We start from the raw sequence: 19844 nt of genomic DNA, 5'->3' as shown, positions 1-19844 counted from the left end.
CACCATAACAACGGTCGCAAATAATGTTAAAAAAGCAGACGTATGGAAGGGCAGCGCCTGAGAAGGAGACAGCGGACGTAACCGCATTTTCGGGCCGCCGAGTGCGTGATTCGACTTGCCTTCATGTGGCTCTCTACATACGCTTCGAATGTATAATTTCAGGTGGCAAATATATATGACAAATCAAAACGTAATGCTCCCATGCTACGAACGGCGACGCCCAAGAAACGAGTAAGTGACAAAGAACTGCTCAAAATATTGCATGACTGCCGCTCCAGTATACGTGAGACGCCGTGCGCAGACGGCCGGCGCTTCACCCAATGAAAAGCGGCAAGTTAGTGCGGCGCGAAGGCGCGGGGGTTGCAGCGTTGCGGAGGCTGCTTTGCTCTTGAAAGCGCTGGAACCGAGAGTTGGAACCGTTAGTGAACAACGACGTCTTCTGGTGGCGTTTCTGAAGTTGTTTGTTTGGGGCGCACCACGTCAGTAATGCCGCTAAGCAGTAGGGACCTGTGGGGTACGCTGCGCGGCAGCTGCAACGAACCTCAATGTGACTGTAGACGCTACGTCGTTGTGTGCTCGGCAGACGGCTCCGCACCCAGCGCTATTCGTTGCGACTACTGCAATCACGTTCCACGGGTTCATGAAAGAATAACGGACTTGGGTGAGTGTCCTTCTTTTTACCATATGCACAACAACGACTTGCGAAGTCATTTATTTCATGCTTGTCAAAGTGCGTATTTTCTTTGTTTGACAGAGCAGCTTGATTTCTAAGGCGCGTTGAGTGGACTTCGGCACGAAATCTGGTTCAGTAGTTTGAGCGCCACAGTCACTTATTGCGCGAGGTTTTGCGTCAATAAGTTTGGTTATCCAGAATATTGGTTTTAGACTATTGTTGCCGTATGTCATTTGGGGTCATTAGGAGCGATAATACAGGGGTAATCCAGCTCTAATTCTTGATCGTTTGCATGCGTGTGCGCGTTTTTGCATGCGTACAAAAAGCACGCTTAAAACGCACGGCGGTACGTTTTTCATTAAGGCTGCGATTTGGGCTAGTTGGTATTGATTCATAGTGAAAAAAGCGCGGGAAAACGGGACGATGTGTTGTGTATTTCTTTTCTCGTCTCGTTTTCCCGCGCTGTTTTCACAATGAAGCGGTACTTTTGTTTTCAGTCTGATTTCTGGAACTTTGCACGTCGTTTCATTGATTATCGATTGATTGGTGTGCCATACGATTTTGGCAATACAACTGGCACATTAAAAAAATTGGCTGTGGTTTAACCAATGGCCATCCCGAGTGGAATCGCGGAAGCAACGGCGCGGGAATCGCAGCGGCGGCGGCATCTCAGGGGGTACTTTGACTGTCTAATGGCCTGAATACATGGAGCGTTTTTACCGCGGCGAGTCGTCGATTTTCGCGCGACTGCGCAGATTTGACGCCCGGCATCGAGAAAAACGCCCGCCGCCGCCGATCAGGACCGGCTAGATTCTGACGCGCGGCGTTCGGTGCGACCGGAAGCGGCGGCTGCAGCGAGGCAATAGCAGCGCAGTAAGCCCGCTCTTCCGGTCCTCTTCCTGCCGCCGCCAACATGGCCGCCATGGCCGACGAGCTACGCGGTGTTTTTTGCACAGAAATGTTATTTTCGCGAAAATAAACGCTTCATCAGACTTGAAATGTCGCTTTTTTTGGAGAAGACGGCCGAATGTTGGATCGGAATGCCTGCGCTCCCTCCCTGAAGCGAATGTGTCGAAGAAAACCGCAGCCGCTGGTGTGCGCGGCTGAGCGGGCGTACAAAGGTACGCGACGGCATGCATTCGAGCACGCAAATCGTGTGTAGGAAGGAAGGGAAGGGAAAACTTTATTTACACTAATGGTTTTTCCTGCGGTTTGGGGGCATCTTCAGAGACGTCTTGGTTCTACCCCCAGGAGCCTTCTCTGTCGAAGTCGTCCGCCTATAATCAGTGGTCGGTTGCCCTCAGTCCAGGGCTCCGCTGGCCACTGCCGCCCGTTGAGCTCGCTGTACCAGACCTTGTTGGTCTTCACAGCGGTCGCTGGACAGCAGAGTCTCCCACTGCTCCGCACTAGGGTTTTAAGGCGGAAGCCTTTAATGTCTCATCGTTGTAAGCAGCAGTTGTCGACAGAAAATGTCAGGCTTTTCAGTTGGTGGAATCGGTCGTGACGTCACAGTGCGCGAATTTCAAACGGGGCCAATTGTACTTTGGCTTGTAACCATGCAACCAATTGAAGGGATCGTATAGTGATGCTCTAATTAAGTGGGACTGAGCTTAGTTAAGTGCTTAATTACCCAATTAGCCTAATTTGCTTTACTAGTCAGGCCATATAAATAAATAAAACCGATTAAGAAATTGGTCGAGCTCAGGAATCGAGCTCAGGAATCGAACCCCGGTCTTCGGCGTGAGAGACGAGCATGCTATCCACTGCGCCATGCCAGCTCGATGGTTTAGAACGAACAAAGTCGCGTCTAGTGAATACGGTGTCTTCACTCACTCTCATCCTCCTCCATTCCCTTCCCGCGAGGTTTAGGTGTCCACCGACAAATGAGAGACAGATACATTTCTTTTCCTCAAAAACCAATTTACTGACGAGCGAGGCGTAGAACCGAATGGGCGATGGCGTTCTATGGACTCCTTGGCAGCGTTGCAAGATGCTGTCGCGTTCCACTCTTAGGGGCATCAGTGACCACACTTTAGGTCAAAAAAGTGCCCCCCTGAATTTTGTGAGACAGTTACTGCGTAATTTCTTTTCCTCAAATACAATTTTCATTTTCTTCATTACGGCTCCTCTTTATCTATCTGCTTTCACTCCCACTTCCTCCCTTCCTCTACGGTGCGGTTCAGGTGTCCACCGAGATGACAGAGAATTACTGCGCCATTTCCTTTCCTCAAAAAGCGTTGCGTTCAAAGGGCAAGGAATCGCGCTGAACGGGTGGTGTTCCGTGGACTCCCTGGCAGCGCTACAACGCGCTGTCGCGTTCCACTCGTAAAGGCGAAGCTTAAGCGTCATTAATTAGCAGTTAATTACTATCCAGGCATTAATCAGTAATTGACCATTAATTAGTGATTTGTCATCACTTAGTAATTAGTACTCAATTATATGTGACGCCACCGGTGCCACAGAAACAGCAAAGGTGGTGCGGAAAACGCTTCCGCCTCTACCCACTTTAGACAGTCAAAGTGCCCCCTGAATTTTGTATTTTGGGGACCACGTGTATGTTTTGGCAGGCCCATGTGATGTGGTATAGAGTAGGTTTTTCGTCGCACCAGGGCCATTTGTCCGTGTGTATCGTAGGTGCATTTTGTTTAGTATATGTACTGCCTCTGCGGCATTTGTGACGTCACTATTGGATGACATCACGCATAATTAAGTACTAATTCATAAGTAATGAAAAATCACTAATTAATGGCTAATTACTGATCAATTACTAAATTCTAATCAACTGCTAATTAATGACGCTTAAGCTTCACCTTTAGGAGTGGAACGCGACAGCGTGTTGTAGCGCTGCCCGGGAGTCCATGGAATGGAACGCCACCACCCGTTCGGCGCGATGCCTTGCCCTTTGAACGCAAAGCTTTTTGAGGAAAGGAAATGGCGCAGTAATTCTCTGTCATCTTGGTGAACACCTGAACCGCACCTACAGGAAGGGAGGAAGTGGGAATGAAAGACGAAAGAGAAAAAGGGGCCGTAATGAAGAAAATGAAAATCGTATTTGAGGAAAGGAAATTATGCAGTAACTGTCTGAAACACGCTCCTCGCGCAAGCGCAGTTGGGGCTCTCCGGGGCTCCGCGAAATCGCTCACACCTAACTAGGGTAACTAACCTAGCGTAGTGTTGCTTCCGCAAAAAAATAATATTGAACGCGTGGCGCCACCAAACTTATGTAACATGTCAGTAAACCTGCTGAGGATTCAGTGCGGTACAGACGGTATGCAGCGTCTCTATAAAGCGTGAAAAAATTTCGTTTTTGTTTGCGAAATTATTCTGCCACGTGTTTTACTTCGTATTTTACCTATAGGTGGCCTATAGCAAGACAGTAGAGTTGCTGAAGTGCTGCAGCATATTCCGCAGCCTAGTAGCTTCCAAGGATAGCAGGTTCAAGAAACATAATTTTAATATCTGCCTGCAAGTTCTTGTTGTTTTTTGTGAAACCTTCGTCGTTTGTTCGCTGATGGGGGCTTTTATGTGTTCTCGTGCTTGGTACAAGACATGTTTTTTGTATTCATGAAACTGAACGCTTGCGTAGTGGGGCTGCGGTACGATATTAAACAGGACTTCTAGAAATTGTTTATCAATCTCTGTGCTGCACGCTCGTGGAGCTTCATTCCGCCTCGGGCAACAATATTTGTGTGGCTGCTGCCCGTATAGCGACGGCGCTTTTAAGGTTTAATGCCTCATACTGTTGTTAGCAGCCGTGTCGGCGGCCGTGTCGGCAGATTTGTCCGCATTTCGGCGTCATTACCTAAAAAGAAACTGCGTCAAGGCTGGGAGTCGAACCAGGGCCTGTGCCATTTGAAGCGGAGACGCTAGCACTCCGCCACGACGGCCTAAGGCTTGGCAGGAACAAAGGCGCATCTGATGAATACATGGGTTTCATAAATAAATAAAAGGAATAAAGAGATAAAAAGGAGAGAAGAAAAAACAAGAAACAATAACAATAAGAAAATAAACGCAAATAAAAAATAAAATGCGAAAAAAATAAAAATTTAAAAACAGCAAAATAAGAAAAGCAACAAAAATAAAATCGATGGTTTTGGTTTGGTTTATGGGGTTTAACGTCCCAAAGCGACTAAGGCTATGAGAGACGCCGTAGTGGAGGGCTCCGGAAATTTCGACCACCTCGGGTTCTTTAACGTGCACTGACATCGCACAGTATAGAATTTCTCCTCCAAAGAAATTCCAGCCGCCGCGGCCGGGATCGAACCCGCGTCTTTCGGGTCAGCAGCCGAGCACCATAACCGCTGAGCCACCGCGGCGGCTTAAAAAAAAATCGAAAAATATGAACAATAAAAAATTAATAAGAAAACAAACAGTGCGCCGGGAAACGTTTTCGGCTTGCAGCACTTTAGAGAGCCAAAGTGCCGCCTGAATTTTTTTTCCTCTCATACTAAGTGGCCGTTATCTCTGCAAAGCGTGCCACCTTAATTTGTCTTCCACCGCGGCAACTACCCTGAACAGCGTGGCAGGACTCCTCGTATTTTCGAGGTATTGATTTTCATCTTTTTTTTTTTTCACTTTGTATTCTGCCTAGGTAACAAACCACAAGAGACTGTACTTGCCTACGTGCCCCAGCTGAGTCCACAGCCTGGTTGTTCGAAAGGTTGGTTGTCTCAAACAGATGCAAACTTTTTACTTTTGTTAAAGAAGACTTGTTTCTTAAAGCCATTTTGCCTTACCCACAGAAGCCGCCGTGGTCGTTCAGGGGTTATGTCGCTCTACTGCTGACCCGTAATACGCGGGTTTGATTCCGGCCGCGGCGGTGGAATTTCTATGGAGGCGAAATTCTAGAGGCCCGTGTACTGTGCGATGTCAGTGCACGTTGAAGAACCCCGGGGGGTTGAAATTTCCGGAGTCCTTCACTACAGCGTCCCCCATAGCCTGAGTCGCTTTGGGACGTTAAACCCCATTAAACCTAACCAAAAAACCAGCCTTACTCACAAATTCACTTATAACCTCAGTGAATAAGCACTTCGGTGCAAATTTCTCACTGCTTTCTGACCTTTATAGACTATATATACCAATACCTTAGTGTGTTTTATTATTTTGAATTAAGCGCGGGCAATTAGTATACACATGAGCCACCACATGCCCAGCATTCCCCTGGGAAGCTATAAAATTGAGGTTTTCTCCGATGTCACTTTATCATCCACAGTCCAGTTATGGTTGTGATTTAGAGCAGGATAGACGCCAGCAGAAGCAGAGATAGCTTGTTTTCTCTTTCATGCGAAACCAATTAAGCTCTTGATTGAGACTGCCCTACCCTTTTGCTATGCAGCAAATTGCTATGCAGCAAATATATCCCACTTAATGTATAAAGCACTTATATACGCTCACCACCAACGACCAAGAATCTGGTCCGTGTGATCTTTTTGTTTATGTCCATTTGGCAATACTGACGAGCAGGGGGACGCCGCGTTTGAGCGCGGAGCGATCGGACGCGTGGTGCATCGGCTCCGTCGATTTCTCGGCTGGAACCGCGGCAACCTGATGTAACGCCTATCAAACCTGTGCGACTGCAATCGTGAAGTCAGCAGGATCCTGGAGAATCCGATCACACCCAGGTACGCCGAATTTTCCGCCATTTCGAGCAACCCTCCGCATCACCACGTAGCGGTCGAGCCAAGCCTAACGGCTCCGGCTCCTCCGCCGCTGGCTGCGGAGACGCCTGCCGGCCAACCTCTCAACATGGCTCTGCCTGAACAACGCTGGACGACCCCACGACTCTCTCGTGGTCATCTGTCCCTGTAAGCCAGCCAGAGGACGGCCCATCCACCATTTCGGCGCAGCAAGCTGCCCTTTTCCAAGTCGTTGAGAGCCGGCGCCGCCGCCGGCAGAACGCACGAGGAGCGGCAATGCCCAAGACTCCTCTCAACAATTCAACAACGGGAGACGCTCGCGCTCCGTCTTCTGCACCTCCACAGAAGACTTCTTCACCAGTCTCGAAGTGGACTCCGAAGCCAACGGTCAGGATGAACCCTGACCACTACGTGGTCGTGCTGCGGCCACGCAGTACGGTCTCTCTCAAGACGGCCTTCCAGCAAGGTGAGCTCGGCGCTGCCATTTCGCAACTCATCGGTAGGCAGCACATGAACACCATCACCATTTCACCAAATTGGGAACAGAACATCATCGTCTGTGGCACGCAGAACCCAGAGGTGGTTAAAAAGCTGCTCACGGACCTTCAACTCAACACCAGCAGAGGATCGCTCGCATTTCACGGCCACCTCAAGCTCACCGGTGATGTGTGTCGCGGTGTGATATCTGTTCACAACTTAGAAACCAGTGAGTCACTAAAACATAATGTGCAGTGGCGGGGTGGTGAACTAGTTCATGTGCGCAAGCTGGGACAATCAAACGTAGCTGTGCTGACTTTCGAGGGACGCACCGTTCCGCGTTACGTCCACTATAACGCAGAACTGACTCCCGTCAAGGAGTACAAAAAAACAGTGCCAGCGTGCTACCGTTGCGGCACACTGGGGCACCGGGTGGACAACTGTCCCACCCTGGTCAAGGAAAGATGCGGCATTTGTGGCCAAAACGTGGGGCTTGGTACTGAGGGGATGGCCCCCCACGTCTGCAATCCTATGTGCTTAATCTGCGGGGGCACGCACCTCACCAGCTCCCGCGAATGCACCGCCAAATTCATTAAGTTGCCGCAGCCAGGGCCCAGGACGCCATCCAAGGGAGCCAATGCCGGCGCTACACGGGGAGGGCGGCAGCAAAACAACCAGAAGACGCCACGGCGTGACGTGATGCCTCCCCCTGCCAAGACAGCAACGGCAACGCCACCACCCGGAGCAGCGGAGTTCCCAGCTCTCAGCGCTTCATCCGGCGGCGCCGCCTGCAACCAACCCAAGGTAGGCAGCTGGGCGAGGGTCGCCTCCTTTCCTTCCCCTCCTCCCTCCTCCCCCACCAGCACCACCGAGACGCAGGAACTCAAGCGCGAGCTCGCCCTCTTGCGAGCTCAAAACCAAACACTAGCCAGCGAGCTTTTCTCGCTCAAATCCCAATTCCATACTCCGCCCGCGCCGAGCGACGAGGCAGAAAACATAACAGACAGGGAGATCCCTCCTCCTGTGGAGAGTCGCGCCGCGGCCATGGAGACCCGGGTGACCGCAATTGAAACACAATTGGCTGACCTCCCCAAAATTATCCATGATACCATCGCGCTTCAGGTGGAGAGTGTCATCGCACAGGTGACACAAGCCGTAACGCACATTATCCAAAATTGGATAAAAGACAATCCGCGTGTCCTCAAACGCGTAGGACCCATCAGGGACGCTAACCGCCCCTCAAAATTCAATAGAGCTATTCCCGATGACTTTGACTTTTCGGAAGACTCCTGCACGTCTGCGCCGGGCACTAGCGGACTGGGGAGTGTTAACAACGTAACCCCACCCTCTGCCTCCGACCATGGCCCCCAACCCTAAGTCGCGAGCAAGAACAACTCAGCCGCTTACACTAACGCAGTGGAACTGCAGGGGTCTCAAGAACCACAAGAAGCGGACTCATCTCCGCCTCTTTCTTGAGCACCTTGAGTTCCTCGTCGCCGTGGTTGCCCTTCAGGAATCCGGCGCCAGTACCAAACTCACAAACTACACTACATTTCAACACAACCCGCAGACATGTATACTTGTTCACAAGCGATACACTGCGCAGGAGGTCACACTTCCCACAACACCGTCTTTCCCATACACGATGGTTTCAGTGCTGCCCCTAAAGCGGTCTGACCCACCTGTACACATTCTAAATATTTACTGCCCACCGACACCTAAGAACGTCACGTTCAATGAAATTTTCACTCAAGCTATGCAGGTGGCGGGTAGGGATCCCCTCCTAATCGTCGGCGACTTCAACGCCCCGAGCAGGCTATGGGGATACCCCCGGGAGGACAGGCGTGGGAGGAAGCTTGCGGAACTTCTTTCCACACTTCGACTCACCCTGCACACTGACCCCGCATACCCAACACGTGTCGGCAATTCCATTCAACGAGATACTTGCCCGGACCTCACATTTACACGCAACATACGCCATGCCGACTGGCTGAATACAGAGGACACTCTAGGTAGTGATCACTGTATAATCAACACAACCATTTACATGCGTCCCCTGAAACGCCCACTAAAACAAGCTCGTATACCTGACTGGACGACTTTCCGCCCCTCTCTACCTATCGTAGACCCCCTCCAGTCGGGATACGACGCCTGGTCCAGATCGCTCACGTCTACACTCACACAACACGATAAGCAGATACAGCTCACAGAAACACAAACAGACGTGGGCAGCCACCTTCTCCACCTTTGGGAGGCCCGTCGCAGCCTCACGAAGCGATGGAAGAAACAAAAACATAACAGACGCCTAAAGAACCACATCCTCGAACTCACACAACAGGCAGCGGAATATGCTACTCAGCTAGCCAACACTAACTGGGTGGACCGGTGCAACGCGGCTGCTCGCCAGATGTCTGGTCGCAACACGTGGCGCCTGTTCCGCGCTCTCATCGATCCAGCACAAACACGCACGGAAACCCAACGCCAATTACATAGGGCCTTGCAAAACTTTACAGGAATGACAAAACAGCTAGCGCACACGCTCAGGGATCGATACCTGTGCACCACTAAGGACCCCCGGCAGGCGGCGTTCTCGTATGCAGGCGAAGAGAACACGAAGCTGGACAAGCCGTTCCAGCTCCACGACCTCCGGGCAGCCTTAAGCAAAATGAAGCGGAGCACTGCACCCGGGCGCGACAAGGTTACGGTCAAGCTCTTGGCCAACCTTCCCGACGCAGCCTACGCCGCGCTCCTCAAATACATCAATAGCATTTGGGACGGAGAGACTCCTCTCCCTCTCGATTGGAAATCGGCTCTCGTGACCTTTATTCCGAAGGCCGGAAAACCTATTGATGTGGAGAAACTTCGCCCCATCTCCCTCACGTCTTGTGTCGGCAAGCTTATGGAGACGATGGTGCGCGACAGACTCTCCGATTTTCTCGAAACACAGCACACTTTCGCGGACACCATGTTCGGTTTTCGCCCTCACAAGTCCGCACAGGATATACTTCTGCAACTTCACCACGACATCTTAGATCCTGTCGAATGTCCCCACAACGACAAGGTGGTCCTGGCCTTGGATCTTAAAGGCGCATTCGACAACGTCAAACACGAAGTAATCCTGGACCACCTCAGTAACACCAACTGTGGCCACAAAACATTCAACTACATAAAACAATTTCTTACAGACCGTCAAGCCTACATACGCATACAAGATGCGGAACACGGGCCATACACCATCGTCTCGAGGGGAACACCTCAAGGCGCGGTCCTGTCTTCCCTCCTCTTCAATTTGGCAATGCTTCATCTTCCCTCCAAATTGTCTTCTCTGCCCGGGATACATCACGCTCTTTATGCGGATGACATTACAATCTGGGCCACGCAAGGTAACCTGGGCCACATGGAGTCCTGCCTGCAAGCAGCGGCGACGCTAATCGACGACTACGCGGCCTACTGCGGACTCCAGTGCGCCCCAGCTAAATCAGAATTTGTGCACTTACGTCCCTCCCCTCGGGACACAACACCGCTTCGCATCAGTCTCCCCTCGGGACCGATCCGGGAGGCCAAGGAGATCCGCGTCCTTGGCCTCTTCATACACCACCAACGCAGAGTGGACACCACCCTAGCGAAACTTCGCACGGTGGGAGACCAGGTGGGCCGAATGGTCCGCCGGCTCTCCAACAAGCGGGGCGGATTACGAAGCAAGGATGCACTGCGGCTTGCCCATGCTTCCGTAACGAGTAGAATCCTCTACTCAACTCCCTACTTGCACCTGCGCAAACACGATGATGACCAACTGGAGGTCATCCTGCGGAAAGTCATCAAGCGGGCTCTCGATCTCCCGGTCACCACGTCCAACCAAAAACTTCTGGCCTTGGGCGTGGTGAACACATTCCGGGAGCTTCGAGAAGCCCACTTAGTCAACCAATACACGCGTCTTGCACAGACCACGTCCGGTCGCCGCCTCTTGGACCGGCTACACATCAAACACGACTGCCACATTGAGGAAAGGGAGAGAGTGCCAGAACCCTGGAGACGCGCCCTCCGGGTCCGACCCCTTCGCCGCAACATGTCCAGAGAAGACCATAGCGGTCGTCGCCAGGCGCGCGCGGCAGCGTTGGCGCGATACTATGGTCACCAAGAACATGTGTATTACGTAGACGTTGCCGGCCCACACCACGGGCGGTGGTACACGGCCGCAGTCGTACACAACACAAACACAGTTAACGGGCTCACTTTCAAAGCCTACAGCGCAACACACGCGGAGGAGATTGCCATTGCTCTGGCTCTCACGAATCACAAGTCAAAACACATCATCACCGACTCGCGAGGGGCCTGTCGAAACTACGAGTTGGGCTGGGCTCCCCCGCTTGCCTGGCGCATACTGGAATGTAGCTGTCGATCTGAAGATCCAACTCCACGCAGCCTGATTTGGGCCCCCGGTCACCAGGGACTCCAGGGAAACGAACAGGCCGAACAGGCCGCCCGCGCACTCTCTCCCCGGGCTATCTCCCTGTCCTTGGAAGGGTACTCCCAATCAGACAATCTGGCCATTACATTCAAACAAATCACCGATTACTACAAGGAGGAGCACCGGCGCTACCCGGCCCCTTGTAAGGGTCTGGATCGCGCTGACGAGCGCCTCCTCATCAAAATTCACACTAACACTGTACTGTGCCCGGCGGTGCTTAAACATTTCAATACATCCTTTGATGGCACTTGCCAGTTCTGTGGGGAGGTGTCTGACACCTTCCACATGGTTTGGGCGTGTCAATCTAACCCATCTATCCCCCCCAACCCCAACCTCACCAGAGAGGACTGGGAGGCGGCCCTGCTCGGCTGTCAAGATTTAAAGAGCCAAAAGGTCTTCGTTCAACGGATGCGGGCGGCGTTGCTTGCCAATGGGGCCCCGGAATAGGGGCTCCACCTAGTACTGTGAGGTGAAAGGGCCAATAGGGTCCTACCCCAATCACCTTTCTGTAAAAAAATTTAGTTGTCCATAAATGTTTTTCACTACTACTACTGACGAGCATGCGTCCCCATGCGGATATATGAAACTAGGTCCGATGTTGGGGTTCAAATGCAACGCTTCGAAAATTGATGTCGGCCGGTGGCTCAGCGATTATGGTGCTTGGCTGCTGGCCCGAAAGACGCGGGTTCGATCCCGGCCGCGGCGGCTGAATTTCTACGGAGGCGAAATTCTAGAGGCCCGTGTACTGTGCGATATCAGTGCACGTGAAAGAACCCAAGGTTTTCATAATTTCTGGAGTCCTTCACTACGGCGTCCATCATAGCCTGAGTCGCTTTGGGACGTTAAGCCCTAATAAACCAAACCTTTATGGCCTAGATAGTCCCTGAAGTCAAATTACACATGCCATTTATGTGTACTAATGTCTTGCGCATCACTGCGAGAAAGAAAATGCATGCTTCTTTATTCAGGGATTTTTTCTTTGGGTGCTTGTTAAAACGCATCTTCAGGTACCCAAATCGCATTCCAAAAAATTTTCTCAATTTGTTGTACTCAAAGATTATGCAGTAGTTTAAAAGACAAAAATTAAATGAAGGCAGGTAATCATGATTTCTTTTGAATTAATGTGGATGTACCGTTAGGTATATGAGCACCAACACAGTATCCATCAAAATATGAAAGATTATAAAGAAGGCGACCAAGGAATGGTCAACAATGGTAGTTATCATCAGAGCCATCATTACATACAGCATGGAGAGCCTTGACAGGCATTAAACCAGTAATTTGTCGCCAACCTTCCATTGTAGATGGCTTACCATGGGTCGAAGATCATCCACCATCTGAAATATCTGAACTTTCTCCAGACACAGACGGACAACTTAACATTGCATGCAATGCAGCAGGTAAGCAGTGGTGAAATTCGCCACACCTTTTTTTTTTTCAAATTGCAATATGTGTAGCCTACTGAGAATTTGTAGTGCACTGAGAATTGGCCATTTTTTGTTTTTCTCTGTGTAATGATGATGCTTGCACAAAACAGCAACTTTAACCATCATCATAAGAGTTGTGCATTGGTTGTGAAATATTGTTTTCATTTAAATGCTTTCAACTAGCCAAGCGTTTATTTTATTCATACTTGCATGTTACTGTGCATAGCTAAAGCTATTCACGATGAAGCAATAATGAAGAACTAGATCCTGGAGAAATGTACAACATATATACAATTCGAGTCACCATGTTTGCAGGAGTGGCACAGGGAATACCCCCCAGCACAGCTGTGCATGAAAGCGTGAATCAAGTCCGTGAGCCATCGAAAGGCAGCAAGGTCAGGAAACACATCTGTGTGGCATGTAGATCCACTACCACGCATTTTTATTCTTTTCGGCTATATGTTCGGGAGGTGCACATGAACAAGTTTTTTTTGGTTTGCGCAAAGTTCAGGAAGCAGTTTCTATACATGTCACAATACAAATCACATACGGACAGTAGATGCACTTCACCTGGAAGCAAAGATTAATGCTTTAGAAATAGTCGTGGAAAGAATCTAGTGTGCCCATGGCTCAGAAGCAGGCGTCCTTTGTTGCTGTAGCCGAAAACATAAGCAATACTCGATTAAATGCCGCGTCATACTATGAAGACTGTGACGTGGAAAGTTTTGTGGGGGATTCTTCAAGCACTAGTATTCTCACAAAACTCTCATGCATAGCAAGACAACTCGTGTCACAATATCGCTCTGACGTAGGTGGGGTCGATGTGGCTGTTGTGGCAGTAGCAGATATTTTAGCAACTGCTGGAACACCCATCGATGTGTCTGTTGTTCAAAATGACCGAGCAAGAAAGTCCCTGTACACCTTTCAGGGAAGTTACATTTCTGCAGAGGAATTAAAGCTTCAGCATGATGAAAGAGCATACTTTGTGCCACTGAAGGGATTGATTGAGAATTTGCTACATCATTCAACCTTTTCCCGCCTCTTTCAGTCTGCAATGGACACATCAAGCAATGGGTTTCTGAAAGATTTCACTGACGGCACACGATTTCAAATGCACCCAGTTGCAAGGTCTCATCATAAAACACTATCGCAATGCTTCTGTACAGCGATGATATTGAATTGGCCAATTCACTAGGCATTAAAAAAGGCCGCCGAGGCAACCTAGCTGTGTTCTATGTTTCTTTTGTGAACATACCAGCATCAGACAGGTCCAAAGCAGACAACATATTCTTGCCTTGAGTAGGGAAAGCAAATGCTTTTAAATCATTAGAACCAATACGTTTCCTTCTCAAGACTTCCTTTGCACCTTAAATGAACTTCAGAGTGGTCGCACTCTGAAAACTGCCTTTCGTGAACAGGTGTTTTACGGTTTTCTACTTGCCTACATTGAAGATACACTGGCATGCCGTAGCATAGCAGGCTTTAAGGAAAGCTTCATCAAGAATGTCCGCTTACCATGCCGGACTTGCAAAGTTTCCACAGCTAAATTTCATACCTTTCACTATGAAATCCAATGCCCACTACGTACACAACCCCCATATGAGCAGGACCTATTCAGACTTAACGCAGCAACTTCAAAAAAGGACCGTGCTGAACTCTCAGCACAGTGCGGCTTTAAGTACAACGAAGTTCTCACTGAAATCGCTAAGTTAACTGTACTTACAGACTTGCTATATGACCCCATGTACATTTTGCTAGAGGGGTTCATTCCCCTGCCTGGAGTTGTCACTGTTTAGTAAGCTTATTGCAAGGGGGGCAGCATGGATGAGTTTAAGCCAACTTAACACTGGCCTGTCTCAGTTCTGCTTCCGTGGACAAGTGAGTAAGAGTGATTACCCTCGATGCTTTGAGTCCGACTTCAGCTTTCCTTGTGCAGCAAGCTGTAGTTTGATGCTACTTCTGCATTTTCTTTTTAATATTGATGAATGTATGCCTGAAGAGGCTGTGCAAGAGCCCCATTGTGAATGTTTTGCGCTCCTGTGCATCATCACAGAGCTGTTCATTCCCTCTCTTATTTCCCTAGATGCACTTGCAGACACCGAGTGCATGGTAGTACGTCATAATGAGCTTTATGTCCTGTGTATGGTTCCAACTTATTTAAACCTAAGTTGCACATGCTGGTGCACATGGCGTCTCCGATACGCCGCTTCGGTCCTTCCAATCATCACTGGACAATGAGGTCTGAAAGCAAAAATGCTCTTCGGAAGTAGAAAAAGTTCTGGAATTTTAGAAATATCCCATTAACTGTAGCCAATTACTTTCAGATGAAAATGTCCACTGACCTGTGGATAGGTCCAGGGCAGGATAATCTGAGCTATGCACAGAGGAGCGCTAAATCGGATGTAGGAGAAGCAGTGTGCATGACATTGCATTTCTGCCGTGTGGACTGCATCCTGCTGCTGTTGGCCAAACAGCCATGTCCATGCGCTCAGACTTTGTCTCTGGTGCCAGGATCTCAATTTCTGATGTACGTGTGTTTGAACAAAATGACCTTCCAATGTTTGGTGAACTAGAAACAATTGTACCTTGGGAAGGAAATATTTTCATCACTCTTCTGGTCTTCGTCAATGTGAGTATTCACAGTGAGTGAATGCATTTGTAATTATGAAGAAACCACATAATGTTGTCATCAAACATGAACACTATTCGTATCCCTGGTCATTGTATACTTATGCAAGAAATGACTATTTATATGCTATTACAGAATGTCTTCATGAGTCACATTTTTGTAATCAGGGTGGTTTTGAAATGTTTTATTCCTGATGTTGCTTACTGAAAGAAAAGAAAGAACTTGTGTGTGTTATTGCAGGTTTCCATTGAATAAAGCTTAGTTCGTTTCCTTTTAGGAATTCCGAGACTGGCTCCTTGCAAACATGCCAGAATTCTCTGAGTGTGTTCAACCGATGCTGCGAGGGAAAGCTCTTTCAGACAGGTCACAAAAAAAGCTGTCACGACAGCTTCGTGTTGAACTGACATTGTTCCTAGAGTAAGTTTTTCTTGTTTGCTCTTCGTTGAATGTAGTGCAACGAGTGTTTAAGCAATATACTGAGTGTTTAAGCGAACACTTTCAATATGCCCTGAAAAACGTTTGGGACACAATAAAGTATTGAAAGACAAGGGCCACTGACAAATCGATATGTTGAAGCAATTGTAATAATCGATTAATTTTTTACTTCAGCGACTAGGCCTCTGAGAAAGCTATGAAGCTTTGTACTGTAGTAGGATGGCTGTGTTGGGGTAAATGGTAACAAGTAATTTTTCTTTAATAAGAAAGCTAATTTCCAGTACAAACTCTCACTCTTGGCGACTATAATTTATTCTCAAAATGTTGTCCTGGTCACATAGGCAATAACTGAGCCTCACTAATTAGCCTAGATTGGAGGGGTCAGTGGTGGTGTCACATCAGTTTTCGAAGCAACGAAACACTCATTTAATGAGCAATAAGCTCGGTGGGGACGTGACCCCCCCCCCTTATTGCGTTTTACAATAACAATGGCATTCATCCGAACAATATTTGCAGTTCTGTCAGGTGCAATCTTTTCTACTGCTAGTTTGTGCAAGGAATACGACTCTGATAGCTGACTACGTGGCTGTTGTTTTTGTGCGAACCAGAAAAAGAAGATGCGTGATATGATCAAACTGAGCCCATGAAATTTAGTGCTGCAGTCACTGCAACCATGCAACAGCTGACACTGCATTTCCACCTATTTTTCTGTACATTTATCGCGTTCAGTTCAGGGTTTGTGCTTAAAAAAGTTCTGAGTTACATTGCGATAGCAGATTAAAAATTAGTTTTTTTCACCTTGTATATTAGTACTGACCATTGGCACCGACCACCCTATTTGGTTGCTGTCTTAGTTAACTGACTAATTTGAAGTAACTGGAAACAAATATGGTTTGAAGAAAGGTTACAGTATGCTGTACTCACCGCGCCTCAGAATATGTTCCTAAAACAGTTCTTCTATTTTGACTAATATTTCTAGCAATTTACAGAAGTAGTCGACACATTTTCCTGGATTATAAGGGGACCTCACAACTTAATACAGGGTTTAAAAATGCACTGCCGTTCTCTAAGCAGTCACAAATTACAACACATGGTGGAAAATTTGCCGAGCAAGTGAGCGATTTTTAATCCACAACTGGTTTCACAAATGCTTAGTTAAGCAAGTTACAATGCATTGTGAAGGCAATCATGTAATAATTATTTCACTTTTTGCTGTCCCTCTATTCAATGCTGAAAAAGCTAACCCATGTTTTCAGCAGACATAATTAAATCTCAGCCTAAATCTTAATCAAAATTTGTTTATATAAGTGGCCCATGCAGATATTGCATAACTGCAACATTCACTGTTTCCTACGGCAAAGCCCAGAAAGGAGTGTCTCGTTGCTGATAACAGCCGCATTATTTTCGTTCTAGTGAACATAATCTCATTATCAGTGGAAACAAGGGTGAAAGGCGCTCAATGTACAAAGCCCTTGGGGATGCACTTGCCTTGAAATATCCGCTTCTTTTGTGGGATGAGCAAAAGCCTGACAGCCAACTTTCGGATACAAAGACTCGTGCTTATGTAAGTACACTTTGGTGTAGCTGGTTTGTTAAGCAAGGTGATGCCGCTTGTGAATGAGACCCACCGTTTATACTGTCTTGTCATGTACTAATATACCTTCACAATTTAGGTCCGCCTCATAGGCTCTTCATGTCAAAGGAACTGCTGTCTTTAATTCCGGTTGTCAGATGTGAGACTGTCTGCAACGCTTTATTTTTACTTACGTATATTACTACTCCTCTGTTCAACCCAGAGTTAATGATATTTTTCCCAACATTTAATTCGAACCTCGGTAATTCGAATTCTCTGATAATTCGAACAACACTACACGGTCTGGCCAAGTTCCACAGAGATCTGCGTATAAAAAAGCCCGTTAATTCGAAAGCAAGTGGATTCCGCGGATAATTCGCACTACTAGCCGCCGCGTCTGGGCAGCTTGGTACACAGCACGTGGCCAAAAAAAAAAAAACACCTTCGCATAATTCGAGGCTGCCCACATCCTAAACAGAAACAGGAAATGACCCAGATAAAACCGTGGAAGAGTGGGTAAAGCCTAAATGGCGTCATCACTGGCGCCGCGGCGCCCGGCGGCTCCGGAAGGTAGGGGTTGGCGGCCGCGGTTGTGGCTGGCTACCCTCTTTTCCGAGGCTTGGGCAACCGGACAAGCGTTGGCACTGTGTCATCTCCGCTCCCCCTTCCTAGAGCTAAAATCAAAAGGTAAACTCACCGTGTTGTTATCAGCATCTTGGTGCACTGCCAAGAAATACGTTGTGGACCGTGACGGTGCGAAACGGAGAGAAGAGTTAACGACTGACGCTTTTTTTTTGAAATTCTTAGGCAGAAATCGAGGGTAGTTGAGTTTATTATAGGTTGGTTCGTTATGCGACTAAATAGAGTAAATGCGGTGCTATACTACTATACTATTCCATAATGCAAATGGTTGTCAGTTTTTTCGAAGCCATTCGATAATTGGAACGTCGGATAATTCAAACTTTTTTCCCGGTCCCGTGAAGTTTGAATTAACGAGCTTTTGCTTATAATGTAAACCAGTTAGTACCACCTAAAATTTTCCTTTCGTTAGTCAATCAACATCAATGGTCTATATACTGATGTGTTGGTTTCTTGCAAGTTTTTTAGGTGTTTAAAATGCATGGCCGCAAAGGTTGTCCACACCACTGCAGTAAGAAAAAATATGTCTTTATAATTTTCAGAGCCTATTCATCAGGAGGCTGTCAGTAGCCAGAAAAGTGCAGAGGCATAGGAGGATGAAAAACGCAGCACTTGCGACTGATTCTATGTCTGCTCCAGTGCTCACAAAGGATAATGCTGTTGCCGAGCTAAAGGTTAGCTCTAATACACAATTCTGATGCCGTATAATTAGGCACATATACCTCATACTTGCTTGTTACCATGACATGTTTCAGGCCTTGAGATCTGTTGACGTGACTACAGTGGCACTCGACGCAGAAGGAATACGAGGACCGTTGTAAACGCCATGATGATCCCCTGCCCCAGTATTTCTTGCTAGAAAATATTGTAAGTGAACATTACAAGAATATAAGAACTGAGCATTGCCATATACCCTGCTGCAGTAAATAGCAGGCAGCTGATTAAAACAAATACGATTTGTGAAGAATTGAGGTCCTGTGATGTGTTAAAACATTATTGAATTTATTGAAAACCAAATTTAATAGCACTCACGTTTGGTTGCATGAGGAAAAAGGAATTTTATTTCTTAGTAATACTGACGACTGCTTTCAATTAACTTTTCTTCAGAAATGGTTGTTTTGATTCACTCATTTACTCTTCCTTCTAACGACTTTTCTCCAGCTCTTCATTGAAGTGGAACTCCGATTTAAGCGGACCATTGGAGATTTAGAAGAAAAACTTAAAGCAGTAGTCGAAGTATTTTCTTCCAAAGAAGGACGCAGATGCACATTTCTTGGCATTGGAAAGCATTGAAAGCATTTACAAGGCCATTTCAAACACGCATTCATCAATGAGGTTTGTGAAATATTTCTTGTTCATTCATCTAACAGTTTCTTTAAAATCCTGGCTTTTCATGATGAAAAACTCTTTTCTTTAATATGATCAGATCCTCTTGAAAAATTTTGTCTTCTTTGTATACCATGTTTCACTTTGGGTGAGAATATCAGCCACGCTTTAAGTATGAATGGTTGCTCACTGGCTCTAATTTAACATTCCACAGATCCCACTGCCTGAAGAGTTTCAAGTGACTGCACCTCATGTATATACCTGCCTGAACACACTTGTGTTTAAGCTGGAAGTAGTAAAGAAGTGATCTCGATTAGCAATGGCAACTTAGAGCGTGCCCTCATCTTTTGCCTGGTGACATATTACATAAAAAACCTCGACTATCCACCGGCATTTTCCGCCATACTCATCCTGCTGCAGAAGATTGCCCTGCCAGAGACTTTAGTGCCACGTCGACTACTGACGAACCCACTTAAGAGCTTGTTCATGCTCTTGAAAACGAATAATTTATTCCAATTTTCTGGGAAGAAATGTGTTTGAATTGTTTACTTTCTTGAAGTA

The 19844-nt window shown here is 47.6% G+C and overlaps 1 protein-coding gene and 1 pseudogene across 1 annotated transcript; both read left to right on the top strand.

Moving 5' to 3' along the window:
- The first annotated feature begins 201 nt into the window (after positions 1 to 201).
- LOC149336923 (uncharacterized) lies at positions 202 to 19286 on the top strand. The gene is made up of 8 exons (XM_089554277.1): positions 202 to 231; positions 5219 to 5333; positions 12559 to 12654; positions 12997 to 13076; positions 15588 to 15727; positions 17159 to 17309; positions 18713 to 18824; positions 19119 to 19286. Exons 1-7 carry the CDS (start codon positions 202 to 204, stop codon positions 18776 to 18778), a joined length of 678 nt encoding a protein of 225 aa, XP_089410403.1. The 3' UTR covers positions 18779 to 18824; positions 19119 to 19286.
- LOC149336924 (uncharacterized) lies at positions 13736 to 15504 on the top strand (annotated as a pseudogene).
- Positions 19287 to 19844: the final 558 nt, after the last annotated feature.

Source organism: Amblyomma mixtum, chromosome 7 (assembly GCF_055824585.1).
Source record: "Amblyomma mixtum isolate Tamu chromosome 7, ASM5582458v1, whole genome shotgun sequence".
Lineage (NCBI taxonomy): Eukaryota > Metazoa > Arthropoda > Arachnida > Ixodida > Ixodidae > Amblyomma > Amblyomma mixtum.
The sequence above is the reverse complement of the archived record's forward strand: the minus strand, read 5'-3'. Positions and strand labels throughout refer to the sequence as shown.